The following is a 16,218-nucleotide window of genomic DNA, read 5'->3' as shown; positions in this document are numbered from 1 at the left end:
AGCCAGCCAGCCAGCGCCTCGCCTCGCTTCAGAGGGGGCGGACGGCGCTCTCCCAGCTGCCGCCCGGAGCGGAGGGTTCGGCGCAGCTCTTCTGCCTTCGCGGGAGCCGCTCAGGGAAGGGGGAGGCCGGGCATCGGCTGCCAGTCCTGTGCGCGGGGGCGCCGGCATGCGGGAGCCGCCGCGCGCCTTGGCCAGCCCCGGGGCCGTCCGGGCGGCGGCGTGAGGCGGCCGGGCGCGCGGGGGCCGCGATGGGCAAGGCCGCTCGCTCCGCGCCGCCTTCGGACTAGCCCAGCCAGCGCAGAGAGGAGTCGCCCGGGCTCGGGGCGCCATGGAGGAGTGGCGGCAGTGCGGCCGCTGGCTGATCGACTGCAAAGTGCTGCCGGCCAACCACCGGGTGGTGTGGCCGGCGGCCGTGGTCTTCGAGCTGGCGCAGGCGCTGCGCGACGGGGTGCTGCTCTGCCAGCTGCTCCACAACCTGGCGCCGGGCTCGGTGGACCTCAAGGACATCAACTTCAGGCCCCAGATGTCGCAGGTAGGGCCGACCTCGACGGCAGGCCAGCGCGAGGAGGCTCCGGTCCGCGGGGCTGGCGGGGAGGGCGCGGGGGGTGCTTGAAGCCAGGCTGGTGGGGCAGCCCGCGACTCGCCTGCGGACTCCTCTGGACACGTGTCTGGTGGGAAGGGGCGTTCGGGCGGAGAAACAGCTCTCTGCACCGGTGTAATGGTGGACTCAGAGGCGCAGATGGAACCAGTTGAGCAGCTCTGCCATTTTTTTCAGCTTGAAAGTAATATTTGTAGGTTTAGGCATCTGCAGTGCAGACCTGGGCGTTATAACAACACTCTAATGCCAAACTCTGCTTACCATTGCACGCGTTAGGATGTTTACATATCTGTCATCGCTGAGGTCCTTACAACAGCCCTGTAAGGGAGACCCGCAGTTCTGATGGGGGTAGTTGTGGGAGAGTGACTTGCCTGCGGCTGCCTGGGGGTGGGGGAGGCTGCTGTGCTTGCTCGACTGTGGGGGCTTCTGTCATGAGTGCTTCAGTTTTGTGGGCCATCTGGAGAGCTTTTGAACAACTGCGGGCTGAGGCTGCTTCTCCGCTGGCTTTGTGCATAAAAGTCCTTAACAGCACGCGGAAGAAAGACATCCATTCTCCTTAAGGTGGTTCTACTGGATTTGGCAGAGGCTGGTTTATTTTTGCATGTGTGTGGAGGAGAAGGGACAGGTAATCGTGGCTGGAAGAGCTCCCCCTCCCTGCAGCTTTTCAGAGCATGGCCGAGATGCCCTGGGGAGCGGTTCCTGTAGCTAAATTGTAACTGAAACGAACTATTCAGAAATGCGCAGTATTTTGTTGCTTGGGAAAAGTAGGTGCCAAGACACTGGGCTTCTGAGTGATGATGGTGGCTCACAGGGGTTTCTGCGATATTTCCTCTGAGTATCAGGAACTGGGTGCAGAGGAGGGGGAGGAGGACCCCCCCCCACTCCTCTTGCATGCCCTGCAGCAGTGGTAAATTTGGCAGGCTGGACAGCATGGGCCTTTGCTGTGACCCATTCACTCTTGTGCGCGTGGCTTCCCATTTGGGGGTTAAACTGGTTGAGATCCTCTTTTTTTCTCTGCCAAGTGCCCTTTGGAGGGCTGCTCTGTACTTTTCCCAGAAGTGTTGGGATATGTTGCTTAGCAACCATTAGACATTAAAGGCAACATCCCACTAGAGAACTCTGGCCGCAAAGTTCCAAAGGGTAGTTGCTGGCTGGAGCTCTCTGGGAATGTGCAAGGAGGAGGGGCACCTCTGCTGCTTGAAGCATGCTGCTCTCTGGTCCACTGTGCAGGGAGAAGGCAGGAGCTTAGGCTAGCTCTGCTTCTCCCTTGGAGAATCTGGCATTTCTGATGTACTATTTAGTCAGGCAACCTTGCCGTGTAGAAGTCCACGCTCCCTTGTGGCGGCTCTGAACTTCATCCAGGTGACTAGGAGAGAACCTTTTGCAAACTGGGAGTCGGTTCTCTCATCTTTCTGGAAATGTGCCATTCTAGAATGATATGGGAACTTGCCAGCAGATTGGCTAGCAAAATCTTTGGGGCTAGTGTGAGCTGAGCAGTGGCCTGTGGCTCTCCAGCAAGCCTCCCCCCCTCCCATGGTGATGAACTGCCTATGATCACCTTATAAGAGACCCCACATGAATAGGTATTTCCCCTGTAGGAAAAGTCAGATACGCCTCCAGCATATCTACCATGGGTTATGGATTTCTTGCTGCAGCGCGTAGTGGACCTCTGAGAACATGCAGAGGGGACCTGTTTTGCTGACTGTACCATTGTGAACAGTGAGTTTCATTGGAGGGACACTTGGCCAGGCGTGTGTGTTTGTGGGGGGGGGAGCCAAAATCATAGCCAGCTGTCAAAGTGCAGACCCACCAGTTCCCGTGCGGCTCCTCTCCCTCCTGCCTCTGCCTGTGGTGCCTGGAGATCCAGTTGCCAAGATCCACTGCACTAAGATCCACTGTGCCAAGTGAGTTAATTTTGCCATAGTTGGGCAGTGGCTTCAGCTTTAAGCTTTGTTGCCCACTCTGTGTAACTGCCAGCAAAAGGACTCTCTAGAGTGACACGTTGGTGGGGTTGTGGTTTAAGCACCATATCTTTCATGGAAGTTGCTTTCTGGGAATGTCAGTGAATAAGGGATCTTACTTTTATTGTGTGTGAAATACTTTGCCCTCTTTTCCATGATCTGTAACCCTTGAATTTGCTGTCACCCAGTGATGCAGACTGGCAGTTGGTTCAGTCTGACAAAAGAGAGCGCTCCATCACCCCCTATGCAATCTCATGGAATTCGCTGTCCCAAGATAAGGTGATGCCTGCTTCTTTAAATGACTTCAAAAGAGTTAAAAAGAGGTGGATGAATTCCTAGAGGAGGGATTAATCTGTCAGCAGCTCCTAGCCAAAAAAGCAGAAGGGAAGCTGTAGGTGATACCCAGGATTATTGCTCTTGAGAGGACTGCTAATATCTCTATCCTGGCCTTTTAACATCCCTGTTAGGTAGGTTAGGCTGAGAAATATCAGAGAGAGCTTGTAGCCCTCCGCACAGTTGGTCCAAGCATTGCACCTCAGCATCCTTTGGGACATTTGTGGCTGCCTTTCAGGATTTCTCCATCTCAAGCAACTCCACACACACTCGGGCTAGCCCAGGTACAGCTTTCCTACCATGAATAGCTCAAGCTATTCATGGTAGTTATTACGAGCACCCCATGCCACTGTCTCCGTTTTTACCTGGGACGGTACAAAAACTGTAATTTTGGTCCCCTCTTCATCTTGCTGTTGGTGGGAAGAGCAAGTAGCTTAATTTTGTTTTTGTCACAGCAACATAGTAATCTTGTGGGAGAAGGAAGAATGTTGTTTAAAAGTAAGGGAGGCCAGAACTGGCAGGCAGTGCAGGTGTGTGTGTAGGGGGAACAAGAGCACTCTTTCTGCCAGGGGATGGGGTGCTTGTCTGGTCGATGTGGGGCAGGGTGGCACTGCAATGGTATGTTAAGTCAGAAAAACAGCCAGAAACCAGGTCTTGGAGGAAGACAGGAGGACACCACAGAAAGGTGGGATGTGGAGGGAAAGAAAAGGAAGGGAGGGATGGTGTTGATTTCAGACAAAAGCACCTCCTGTGTTTGGGACTGGGAAGAGCTTGATTCTTGCTTAGATTCTTCTTTGCTCTTTGCAGGTCAATTGAGACCTGTTCCATTCACTTGTATGGAGCTGGGGAAAAGGGGTTGTAATTTGGGAAGCTTGTGGAGTAGGGCAGCTTATTTTATTTTTTCTTTAGGTTCCACTTTCTCCCAGTGAGGACACACACCAGCTTACACGTTGTTCTCCTGTGCTCCGTTTTATCCGAGGGGAGGGGGGAAGCTAGTCTACAGCCCACCTGCCCGTCGATAAGCTTCTGCAGCAGCAGAAGGGATTGTGCCATTTCTCCTAGTGTGCTCCTGCTGCTGCCGCCACCCCTGGAGTTCTGGTGGTGCTGCCTGTATTTTTATCTCTGCCGTACTGGATGAACTCAGCTGTCCAGTGCTGCTGCTTTCTTGTCCCTGGTGGACAGAGCACCTAGGTGGATTTCCTGGCTTGTGACAGGTGGCCAAAATTGTCAGGGACATTTTGGTGTGTGTCTTGAAAGTTGTGTGTGTGGGGGGGATGGCTTTTCCATTTGTTTTGCAAACCAAATAGGACAGGGGTATTTTAAAGATACCCCAGAAACCTACCACTCGACCTCTCTGGCCCCTTCATTTGGCCTGAGCTGCGGGTGGCCTGCAAGCCCTTGCAGTACCATCCTCTGCCCATTTCTCCCAAGTTGTCAGTTCCTGTGACATCCCCACATTCAGAAGCAGCTGCTCCCTGAAGGGCGTACAGTAGTTGGGGCTGTTGGTCAGTGTTGTGCCGTTTCTGGCTGTTGGATGTCGGACCCGGAGCCCATGGGCCATGGGCCCTGTTCCGAGGAGGAATGCTGTCATCTACCCTGTAAGCTGGAGAGGAGTTAAGCTGTTGGGTCTTCTGCATGTGCTGTAACCTCGCCTGCCTGCCTGGCCAAGGGAAGAGGGAGCTAAGGAAGCCCTCCTCGCCTCTTTCCTGCCGGCTTTGTCCCTTTTCTTCCTGGAGCGTTGCCAGAGCTCAGTGAGGGACATAGCAACCCTCTTGTGAGGGTTCAGTTCCAGAGTCTGCATCCACTGGAGTGGTTCTGTGGACAGAAGGACTTTTTTTCTCAGAGGCAAGAAGGTCACACACTGCAGAGTGTATCCTTTGTCCATGGAAACTCTCCAGTGGTCCCAAGCCCTCTCCCCCCATGCTTGCTCTTTCTTTTTCTACAGCAGGGCCACAAGCTCCTTCAGCTCCACAAAGCACCTTGGGCTAGCCAGCATTCTTCACTTTGCGATGGGCAATGATGGACCCTCCCAACTCGACCTAGCTTGCCGGGGTCCAGGATCCCGCTCCTTCCCTGGCAAACCCCCTCAACTTGTCTCAATCTACCTCCTGAGTAGTTTTCTGCTGCTCTTGCTGTGGCAAGGGAGGCACACACTGGAGCTCCTCTGCATGGCAGTTGGGCTGCCCCTGAGCCCAGAGAATCGCCCCTGTTTAGCTTGTTGGTGTTTGGAATTCTGGGTCCAGGCAAGCTGTTGTGGGTCTTCTCCTACATATGGCTGAGTGCTCTTTTTATATGTGTGGGAGTTTATTGGACTTGGCACATAATTCCATATCAGCAATACAGATGCATTAACCCCTCCATGTTTTTCAGATTTGTTCAACCATGTTTCTCCCTGCCTGAGCTTCTTTCTGATAACAGATGCTTCACTTGGAGACTGTCAATAAAAGCACACCCATGGTGAAAGGGCCAGTTTTTCTTTTCATGATCTCCACACTGCTGAAGCACTATTTTCTTACCCTCTTAGTTTGCATCCCCAGGACTTGGAGCTTGTTGGTTTATCTGGACTGGCCTTGAGTTTGTGCTGGACATGACAAGAGGCAGATTGGCCTAAGCCATGGGTTATGCAAGCAAATTTTTGTCTCTCCTTCCTCCAAGGAGCTCAGATATGGTTCAGCCCATCATCCATTTTATCCTTGGAACAGTCCTGTGTGGTAGATCAAGCTGAGAGTGAGTGACAAGCTCCGGTTGCCCCTTAGGCTTTATGACCGAGTGGGGATTTGAACCTGGGCTTCCCCATTTCTAACTGCTACCCACTGTTGTCTGTGTGGCCCCTGCCTTTCTCAAGGCCCTCTATCTAGCCTTTCCTACCAACCTCTGTGTACCTTTCTGCTCATTCCTAACCTTGTTCAGGACTCTGCTGTTGGACTGACCCGCCTGTGCCACCTCTGCCTTGACTGGGGTTTGAGCCTGGAGGTAGCACTGCACCCAGTGTCAGCGCAGTACTTCTGGGCTTCCTGTTTCCATACTCTCTGAGCATGGCTGTCTCCAGGCCAGCACCAAGACTGCACAAGCACCAGCTCAACAAGCAGTGCTGGGCCTGATTTCTGGCCTCTCGGCAGTGGAAGAGTCGCCAGTTTTGGTTTGTGAAGTGCTGGACTTCCTCATTGGATGACTGATGTTGGTAGGGGAGGACAGTGGCAAGAAGCCCTCAGGCTCCCTTGTCGCTGGAGCTGGGTTGTTACCTCAGGGTAACTGCCTTGAGGTGAATGCCTCTGAATGATGTCATGTCAGAGAAGGTTCCTTGGGATGAATGTGTGGGCTTTTCCACACACCTGACTAGTTCCTGATTTTCTTAGCAGTCAATCTCCAAGCATTGGAATCGGTTTGGGTACGGTTCTTCTGCATGTCTGCCCTCCCTGTGCATTTCTGTTGTTGTGGAGTCGCTCTGTTTTGTTCTGCAGGTGCCTTAAATTATCAGAATGTTCAAGTGAGGGTGCTGCCATCATCGGTGGCATCATTGGTGACATCACAACACCTGCCCTTTTTATTTTCTGTGCATGTTTATAACATTATAATGATGTAAGGGCTGAACTTTTTTAAAAAAAGACCAAAAATGAACACATGGGGAAGTCTTTGCAGGGAAAGCCCAAAAGGGGAGCAGTTCTGCCACCGTGCCAAAGTTCCCCCTCCCTGTGATCCAGACTGAGGAACCCTGCCTAGGCTGATACAGAGCTAGGATGTGAAGAGAGCAGCAGTGGGGCAAACTGACCGCTGTTGGGAAGACGCCTGGAGCAGCAGTGGCCATGTGATTTTTTCTGGCACCTCCCCTCCCCTGGGACTAAGTCTATAGCCCCTTCTGCTGCAGAGATACAAGGGAAAAGGCACATCTCCACGATGGAACAGAGTAGAGACCTTTTTCTTAAAACGAAGACTGTGAATTCACAGAATCTGTTGCATCTATTGTTACAGTGGTAGGTTGTAATAACACTATGAAAATGGTGATTAAAAACAGACAGAAAACAAAATTGAGAGGGAGGAAAGAAAGGTGAGGAGGGGGAATGGTTTGATAATGATGAACATCCATTCGTTGAAAAGTGAGTTGGAGGTTGGTAGGAGTGGGGCGAACAAATGAAAACAAAAGAAACATTTGGCACGAGGAAAAAACTTGCCTCAAAATCAACCTCCAGAGAAAGATCGGGGTAAAAGTGGTTTCAAAAGAAGTGGGGAAAAGACAGGGAAATACTAAAAAAACAAAAAACCCCAAAGCAGAAAAAATGCAAGCAGAAATCAGGATAAAACAAAGCAATCTGAGGCCAGAACCAGTGGGGGAAAACATGCAGGTAGCCTCTGTGTGTGTCTGTAGGAAACTCAGACACTCAATAAGGGAGTTCTGTGCTCTTCATCCAGACTTCTTTTGTCTCTCTGTCAGATAGGTTTGACAGATTTTTGAAATAATGAAAAACCTGTTTCACCAGAGGCAAAAGTAGGGATGGCTGTATACACCACAAACCACAAACTCTTTCCTCTCTTTCACCTTCCACTTTCTGACATAAGTACAGTCACTGTCCAGAGCGTGACTTGAACAAGAATGTTGAAGATGGACAGAAAAATGTCCAGAGTACCAGTGCAGGGAGCTGGCAGTGACCATTATGCTCTACCACAAATGTTCCCAAAGTCAGCCAGCCTGTCCATCTGAGATTTATGAAGTGTTTGGCCCCATGCCTCATCCCAGTCCCACTGCTGATCTTCCAGAGGAACGTGGAAGCATATCCACCAGGATTTTCTGCACTATGCTTCGACCTTGCACTGCAAACAGGCCAACAGGGACTAGACAGGAGTAGCTGGCCTTGCGTGGTGGGTAGGGTTGGGTTGAATTGTCTTGCTTGCTGTACACAAACATGCACAAAAAAGAACAAATAGAATCTCTCCAGCCCACCCATTTTGTCTTCTAAGAGTGGTTCTTGAGATATGAGATTAATAAACTATCCACAAATCCCTTGTATGCAGATCCTGCTGCAGAACACAAGGTGTTTTGCAGGGTCAGACAAAAGTTCCCCTAGAGAGGCTGCTCTAGGGGTGCCATGAACTTTGCAAAGAAAGGAAGGAAAATGATTGAATTTGTTATAACTGCAGTGGTCAGTTCTGTTTGAGTTGAGCCCATCGGTGCCTCGCTTTAGTGTTTGGCCTGAAATTCAGATTGGAGGTCACGCTGGACCACTTTGCATCTGCCCACTTTTGCAGGTCTTCCTGTACATAAGTTGCTTCATAGGCTACAGGACAGGATGTGCCTTGGTAAACTTTTAACCGTGCTTGATTTTGTATCTGTGCAGCTGGTAGACAGAGCATTCTCTGTCACTTAAGACTCTGGCAGGGGTGAGGGAGCTGGAACAAAACTCTACAGCTGTTACGAGACAGTGCAAGAATGCACTGGCCAGACCCAGTAGCGTTTAGAAACAGTGGGCAACTCCTGCATCTAAAACTGTAACATTTCTGGAAATTCTGAAGCGATGGAGAAAAGAGGCTTTTCTTTTCTTTAGGAAAATGCCTGTGGAAATTTTTGGGAAAATAAAAATATACACAATGCTTATCATACTTATATAAGTCCATTTTACTAATTTTACAACATAACATGCATAATTTGTAACACTTTAGCACATAGAACTGTGCTGTATTGCATATTTATAAAATAAAAGAGATGCCTAGTTTACTATAAACAAAATTGTAAACATGCCCTGTACTAAAGAGAGAAGCACAAACTGCTGCCCTCTATGTCTTCTGCAGGGCAGGAAAAAAATAGAAGTTGAAAATAGTAAAGACAAATTTTATATTAATGAAGAGGAAGTATGTTGTGTTCCCCAAAGGGAAAAAAAACCTTAAAGCGAAAAACCATTTTTTGCTGAATTCTCCCCCCCCCCCGCCGCTCTCCCCACCATAACAGCACACCGTGAGCCATATTCTTAAATTGCTTCGTGTACTTAACGGGGTTTAGTGAACAGCCGACTGGGAGGCAGGAGCTGCCCTGTGCTGGGGATGGGGAAGAACTTTGGCATCTTTTAACCAACCACTCTTCATACCGATGTAAGAAGATCTTGGATGCTAGTTTTCTGCAGGGACTGCCCAAGATAAATCCCACCCAGTTCAATGGAGACTTTGTATCCAGTCAGGCAGAAAAGAGTGAAACTGCTGAAGGGCTGCGCTGTTAACACCCGCTCCGTATTCAAGCTGGTGGATAAGAATGGAGTGGTCCACTGTGTCAAAGGCTGCTGAAAGATATAACTGTTGTATCAACAGGGAAGATTGTCCCCCATCTAACTTCGGGAGAAGATCGTCCACCAGTGCAGCTAAAGCCGTCTTGGTCCCAAATCCAGGCCAGATTGGAATGGGCCAGGGGCGTCCGCGTCACCCTGGAAGTGGGGGAGCTGCTCCGCCGCCGCATGTGCTATCAGTTCCCCTAGAAAAGGTAGATTGGAGACTGGCCTGTAATTGGCCACCTCATTCCTCGCCAATGAAGGTTTTTGAGCAGAGGTCTAATAACTGCCTCCTTCAAAGGTTTAGGGAGAGCCGCCTCAATCAGAGAGGAGTTGAGGATTTTCACTAATGGCTCCAATATCTTTTCCTTGCAAGATTTTGGCCCTTTCAGCATCCATAGGCAGAATCAATGTGGACCTATCCATAACAAAAAGACAAATAGGGGCTTCTGATTCTTCAGATATCAGATTTTCTCTCAACTTGGCCTCCAAGAGAGATTTTGTCAGCAAAAACATCACAGTTAGGGCTAGATTTTCATGACAGGCTGGGTCAAACTTAGGTGTTACCAAGTCACAAACTACTTTAAACAATTGAGCTGGACAGTTGAGATTCTGCTGACTCTGTGGTGGCAGAGAAGGAAGTCTTTGTCGCCATCACGGCCACCTCATTGGCCTGCAAATGGGCTCTGTGACGTGCTCTGTCTGATTCATCCCCAGTCTTCCACCAGCATCCTTCTAGCCTTTTTCCTGTCTGCTTCATATTGCCCAGCTGCCTAGCAAACCAAGGAGCCAGGGGCCTCACAGAGCATCTAAGAGGATGCTAAGAAGCAGCTCTGTTTATGGCTCCAGCCAGCCCCGCCTTTTGTGCTCAACGTGCTACCTTTCTGCAGTCAGGGATATGTTTTGAGAATGGGCAGGATCCTTCTCCTGTGCTCTGTAGTGGTATGGTCTCAGTGGCTCTGGATGTTGGGCTAACGTTGCTTTGGCCAAAAGCTGTTTCTCTTTTATGGCTCCAGCCAGCCCCAGGCCTCCACAGAGTCACCGGGGAGGCTCTCAACGCCCCCCAGAGCTGCCTGGAAATCAACTCTGCCCACAAGGAGCTTAGAGAGAAGTTTGCTTCAGCAGGGCAGGGGGAAGCACAAGTTGTGGAGCTGTGGCACCTGCTTGGTCTCCTTGCATATATTCTTTCTTGCAAGAAGAATTTTTAAGGAGAAAGTTAATCCCTGCCCCTTTCTCACGTCCCCCTCCCCCTTTAATTATATTTGTGAATGTGTTCAACAGCTTTGCCTTCAGAAAAGAGTGATTTATTCAAAAGGTCAAACAGATTGTGGTGTTAATTACTGCATGAGCAGATTTGCACTGCTCTGTTGAAGCTGATTCTTCGGGGAATCTTTTTTCTCCCTTCCCTTTGCAAATGAGCACAGTGTTGAAAATCTCACTTGGGGTTAGGGTAAGGTAAAGGTAGTCCCCTGTGCAAGCACCGAGTCCTTACTGACCCATGTGGGGACATCACATCACACCGTTTTCTTGGCAGACTTTTTACGAGGTGGTTTGCCATTGCCTTCCCCAGGTAGGGCAGGAGAAATAAATACAACCTGCTCAGCTGATGGACAGTGAATGGTGCTTGGCCTCTGTGAAACACAGTGAGAATGAAGGATGTCCCCCCCCCTCCCAGCTGAGCTCCACGTTAAAAAAAATGGTATGGCTTTTCCTGTGTGAAAACTTACCCATGTTAAACAAATGAAAAAACTGTTTCTTAAATAGACAAAGGTTACAAGTAGCCACCTTAGCCCGCAGACAGATTGTAGAAGTCTTTATAAGGACCACCCAAACGTCACTCAACTATGCCCATTACAAAACCAGTGGGCAAGCTTTTAGGTTCTCCAGAACTCTTCATCAGGCTACACAGTCAATACAAGAGGGAGAAAATAGGATGTGTCAAGGCATAGCAGCAAAGCCCAAAGGCTGCGGATATAGCCCTTGAAAGGGGGAATGGGATGTGCTGCAGGCTGAACAGGGTTTGCTGGGATGGTGCTGGGGGCAAAGCAAACTTACAGGTTGCACTGGGCTGCTGGCTCAAAGGAGAGAAGGAAAAATGGGCATTTTTGCTTGGTGGAAGGCAGTAGCAGCAGCAGCAGCCATGCAGCACTAACTCTTAGCCTAATGGATGGAGGTCCCCTATGAACAGTTTTCCTGCAGTTGAAGCATCCTTCTCATTAAAGATGTCTGGCTGGAATTTTTGTGCTCAACATGCTACCTTTCTGCAGTCAGGGATATGTTTTGAGAATGGGCAGGATCCTTCTCCTGTGCTCTGTAGTGGTACGGTCTCAGTGGCTCTGGATGTTGGGCTAATGTTGCTTTGGCCAAAAGCTGTTTTCCGTTAAGTCCCAGTCTGTGTACTGTAAGAGAACATGGGCCGAGCCATGCAAAATAAATTAAAGATGGAAGTCCCATATGGGCCAAGGAGGTTGTTTGTTGCATAGCTGTGTGATTCAGTGCTCTGACCTGGCATGTTTGTCTGGGAAGGGGGGGGTGGGGTGGAGCTTCTTCCTGTGGTTAGAGAGAGGAGTGTGAGGCGTGAAGGGGAAAGTAGTAGCTTGGGGTAGGTTCAATGCTTGGCATCTCTTGTGAAAAGAATTTCCCTCAGAGGGCTGCTGTAGAACAGAATAGACCACACTAGGCCAGGTGGACCAGTAATGAGGCACCATCTGATGCTGGTGCAGGACAGAGAATTCAGCTGTGTCTGTGTATCAGGTGCGATTGGATCATTCACACACACACACACACACACACACACACACACACACACACACACCTATTTCTGAGAGCACTTGCCCTTGGAGCAAGTCAGTGCATGCATCACTGCTCTGCTTGCTCCTCCTTTCAGTTGGACAGCATGCCAAGTTCAGTGATCCACACAGGGATGAACTCCTCTGCTGGCGGGTAGTTTTTATTCTTTGGCCCTCTTAAAGTCAGTCTTCTTGCCTGCTGCTTTAATTCATACACTAAGTGAAGCAAAGGGAAGGCTGGGAGATGCTGAGCATAGGCTCTGATGCAGTTAACAGTTGGCTGTCCTGTTTCTGAACGGCAGGCTGCATTGTGGGCTAGTAGCATCGCCTGCAGGTTTCAGGTCCATGCTTTGGACCTCCCCTCCCCCTCCCCTCCCCCTCCCCCTCCCCCTTTCATTTTCTTGCTGTTGGTTGCTGGAAACTTGCCTTAACAGAGCTGTGTGGTGCTCATGGTTGCAAAGTCTGCCTGTTCTAAGCGTGGTGGTCTCTTCTAAGTTCTATGGGTCTCCAGGGTCCTCAAACCAGATTTGTGTGGAAGTAGCTGTCAAAAATTGCTGCTTGTGGCACTCTCTCCCTTCAGTGACCGCAGATCAGACCTCGACTGGGGTGTGTGCTGCAGTTCCATGGGAATGCAGAGAAGCAGCTGGATGTAGCTGTTGATGCAGAATTCAGGTCTCTGAGAAGCTCAGCATTCGTTTTGGGGGAAAATGTTTCTAGTCATCATTGTTGTGAAGGTATCTAATATCCCAGAAGTGTGTTTCTCTGTGTGTGTGTTGGGGGGGCGGGGTAAGGGTTCCTTTGCCTCTGAAGTAGGTACTGGGGACTTTAGCCCAGCATTTCCTCAGATGATGAGATCAAAACTGGGTAGAAAATTGTGGTGTGCCTTGTTTCACTGGTTTCTCCATTGCTCGCTTGCAGCTCTTGGCATAATCGCTCCCATTGATGGTTTGTTCCCCTTCTTGCTGGATCTGACTGGAAGAATCCACTTCCTTCCTGGCTGTTGCCCTTAAATCGTGTTGTCTCTTTCTGAGTCCTGCAATTCCTCACACGTGTAGAATTCCACTCTGAACAGCTAAAGAGTCCCATGGCACCTTTAAGACTAACCTACCTTACTGTAGCATAAGCTTTCAAGAACCACAGCTCTCTTTGTCAGATATGAGCTGTGGTTCTCGAAAGCTTATGCTACAATAAAGTTGGTTAGTCTGAAAGGTGCTACTGAACGCTTTATTATTTTGCAACTACAGACTAACACGGCTAACTCCTCTGGAACTCTGAACAGGGAATTCAGCATCTGGGGGAAAACCCTGTTTCATTGTAAAGGAATATATCTACGCCTCAGGATTACTAGGTGGTCTTGCAAACAACAGTCAGTGCCTTGTGTTTGGCTGGGAGGGTCAGGCTTTTCCTGAAACAAAGACTTGGCCTGTCCTGTTCAAAAATACAGTTTTCTCTTCTGCTTGCTTGTCTTAGGCAGAACTGAGGGTGCTCCAGGCGAATAATGCATTGATAGGAATTCTTTGACCAGGAAAGCTGAATTAAAATACAGCACTCCCCTCCCCACACCTTGTATGATTTATTCTGCCTCTGGAATCCCCTGGAAGCCTAATCCATCCCTTGCTCTGGCTTTTGACATTTCTTGTGCTGTTTCCCACACACTTTCTGGTATGGTTTTGCTATACTCAGGGCAAGACACTTTAAAAAATCACAAACCTTGCCAGCTAGGGCTTTTGGGAAATGGCGCTCTGCAGCTTTCCTGCATTTCCACGGAGTCAGGGCATAAGTAGAGCCCAGCTTGTGAGGTTCAGCAGTCTCAGCCCTGGCTAGCTGGGGCATGCACATTACCCCAATTCTCCAGTTAGTCCATTGGCCTACCCATCAGCTACCAGATTCAGTTCAAAGTGCTGTCACGTACAAAGTCCTGCAGGGCCGTGGAGCCTCGTATCTGCAGGACCGGCTCTCTCCTGTGCTCCAGCGTGCCACCTCTGTTCATCTGAGTAGGGCTTCAGCAGGTGCCATCCTGCAAATGGGCAAGATCAACAATCAACTGTACATGGGCTTTCTCTGTTGTGGCCCCCACCTTGTGGAAGGGTGTTCCTGAGGACGTCGGGAAGGCTCCCACACTCCTGACATTCTGCAAACAGTTTAAAACGACTGTTCAGGAGAGCTTTTCTGTAAAGGTAACAGGGCTGTACTGTAACACACAGAGTTCAGAAAGTGACTTGATAAAGGGGAGGGGGCTATGGGTTCTGCCACTGTGTATAGAACATATCTGTTGCTTATGTATCACCCTGTTGTCATTTCATTGTTTTCTACTGATGTAATACCATTGTTTCTTCGTTGTGTCATGCCTAATACGCCATGCTCATTCAGATTTTGGTAGTCCTTGTTCTAGTACACTGCTCTTTCAACATCGCTTTGTATTGATTGTTATTGACCTGCCCTGTGCTTATGAGATGTCTCTTCGTATGGACCATTCCTGATTTACATGTATTTTAAGCCTCAGTGAGAAAGGTGGACTATAAATACAGTAAATAAATAAATAATAAAAACATATCCTGGCAGGAGCTTCAGTGCACAGTCTTCATCTCACGCTTGATTCAGCCCTCCCCCAGTCCCCATCTCAGAAAGGATCCGAAGGGACCGAGATGGTAACGAAAATTATCCTTCCTTTAAAAAATCAGAACTGCTGACTCCCCCCCCCCCACAATTAAATTTGAATTAATTTAGATGACGAAGGGGGAACATGATAGTTGGCTATAAAGCTATGAATGGTGAGCTGAGATTAGATGGTGGGGGGCCTTTCTAACAATATTCCAGTTCAGGGTTATCTATTGAATCCTGGTAGGTTTAGGCCTGGCCAAAGAGCAAGCGGCTTTCTCCAGTGCAGAAGGAACTTCCGGCAATCACTGCTGCAAACTGAAGCGGCTTTGCCAGAAGTTAAGACATTCAGGAAGAGGGAGGTCTGTGAAGGGCTGTTAATCATAATAGTTTAATAAAGTCTCTATGGACAAGGGCTTGCAAATGACAACAGGAGGGCTTCCCATTAGACGTTGGGCCATTAGCTGCTGGGGGTGGAATGCTTGCCTGGACGGGTCCAGCTCTTCAGTTCTCTGCGTCTGATTTTTTGAAAACCAAAGCAAGTCAGCAGAAGTGCTACAATGTGCTTGTTGAGCTAGGGTTACTGTGGGGGTGTCTGGGATACTGCCTACTTTTGTGTCCTACTTGTGCTACGTGGGAGGCAGGCAGCTAAATTGTTGAAAAAGACTCACCTCACCTCCAGTTCAATGTCTTTTTTTAAATAAAAACCCAGCTATTTAAGATAGCCTTCATCACCACACCCTGAGGCTAAGAATTCCACAAGTCAGTCTGATGTTCTATGACAAGTTAAATCTTTCTCTTCGTCTGCAACTCACTGCCAGTCACTACCCGGACAATCCCAAGGAAAAGCAAACTTCTACCACTAGGTTATACTGCTATTTTCTGAAACAATTTCTGGAGCTCTCTGAGCCCAGCAGCTGGTGGGGTTGAACACCCAGCAGCCCCAAATTCAGCAGCCCCTGAAACACAAGTGAGGAAGAAAGAGTGACAGGACACCCCCCAATCCCACTCCCAGAAGAATCTGCTGGCTCGGCCATTCACAACCCCAGCGAAAGGGACTCGGAAGCAGCAAACCAGGGGCAGGTTGCAGAGGGTTAAGTTGCCTTGGCTCCGGCCGCAACAATTTCGCCTCCTCTTCCAGCCCTGCCGAGCAACATCAGACATCCTGTTGCGCATTTCGACAAAGGCTGCCCGTCTGAATCCCAGCTAAAGTTCACAGAGGGACCAGGGGACTTCTTAGCCGCCTGCCTCCCACGTAGCACAAGTAGGACACAAAAGTAGGCAGTATCCCAGACACCCCCACAGTAACCCTAGCTCAACAAGCACATTGTAGCACTTCTGCTGACTTGCTTTGGTTTTCAAAAAATCAGACGCAGAGAACTGAAGAGCTGGACCCGTCCAGGCAAGCATTCCACCCCCAGCAGCTAATGGCCCAATGTCTAATGGGAAGCCCTCCTGTTGTCATTTCCAAGCCCTTGTCCATAGAGTCTTTATTAAACTATTATGATTAACAGCCCTTCACAGACCTCCCACTTCCTGAATGTCTTAACTTCTGGTGGCTAAGAAGTCCCCTGATCCCTCTGTGAACTTTAGCTGGGATGCAGACGGGCAGCCTTTGTCGAAATGTGCAACAGGATGTCTGATGTTGCTCGGCAGGGCTGGAAGAGGAGGCGAAATTGTTGCGGCCGGAG

The 16,218-nt window shown here is 49.5% G+C and overlaps 1 protein-coding gene across 1 annotated transcript in view; it reads left to right on the top strand.

The window, feature by feature from the left end:
• The first annotated feature begins 241 nt into the window (after positions 1–241).
• The window catches only part of VAV2 (vav guanine nucleotide exchange factor 2), a 305,666-nt gene continuing 289,689 nt past the window's right edge, over positions 242–16,218 (top strand). Inside the window, exon 1 of the mRNA XM_054997449.1 lies at positions 242–532. Coding sequence (XP_054853424.1) covers positions 329–532 — 204 coding nt within the window. The 5' untranslated portion in view covers positions 242–328. The remainder of the gene's footprint in view (positions 533–16,218) is intronic.

The sequence above is a fragment of the Eublepharis macularius genome, chromosome 14, assembly GCF_028583425.1.
Source record: "Eublepharis macularius isolate TG4126 chromosome 14, MPM_Emac_v1.0, whole genome shotgun sequence".
NCBI classification, from domain to species: domain Eukaryota; kingdom Metazoa; phylum Chordata; class Lepidosauria; order Squamata; family Eublepharidae; genus Eublepharis; species Eublepharis macularius.
Note: the sequence above shows the minus strand (reverse complement) of the source record. Positions and strands in the feature narration are given on the sequence as shown.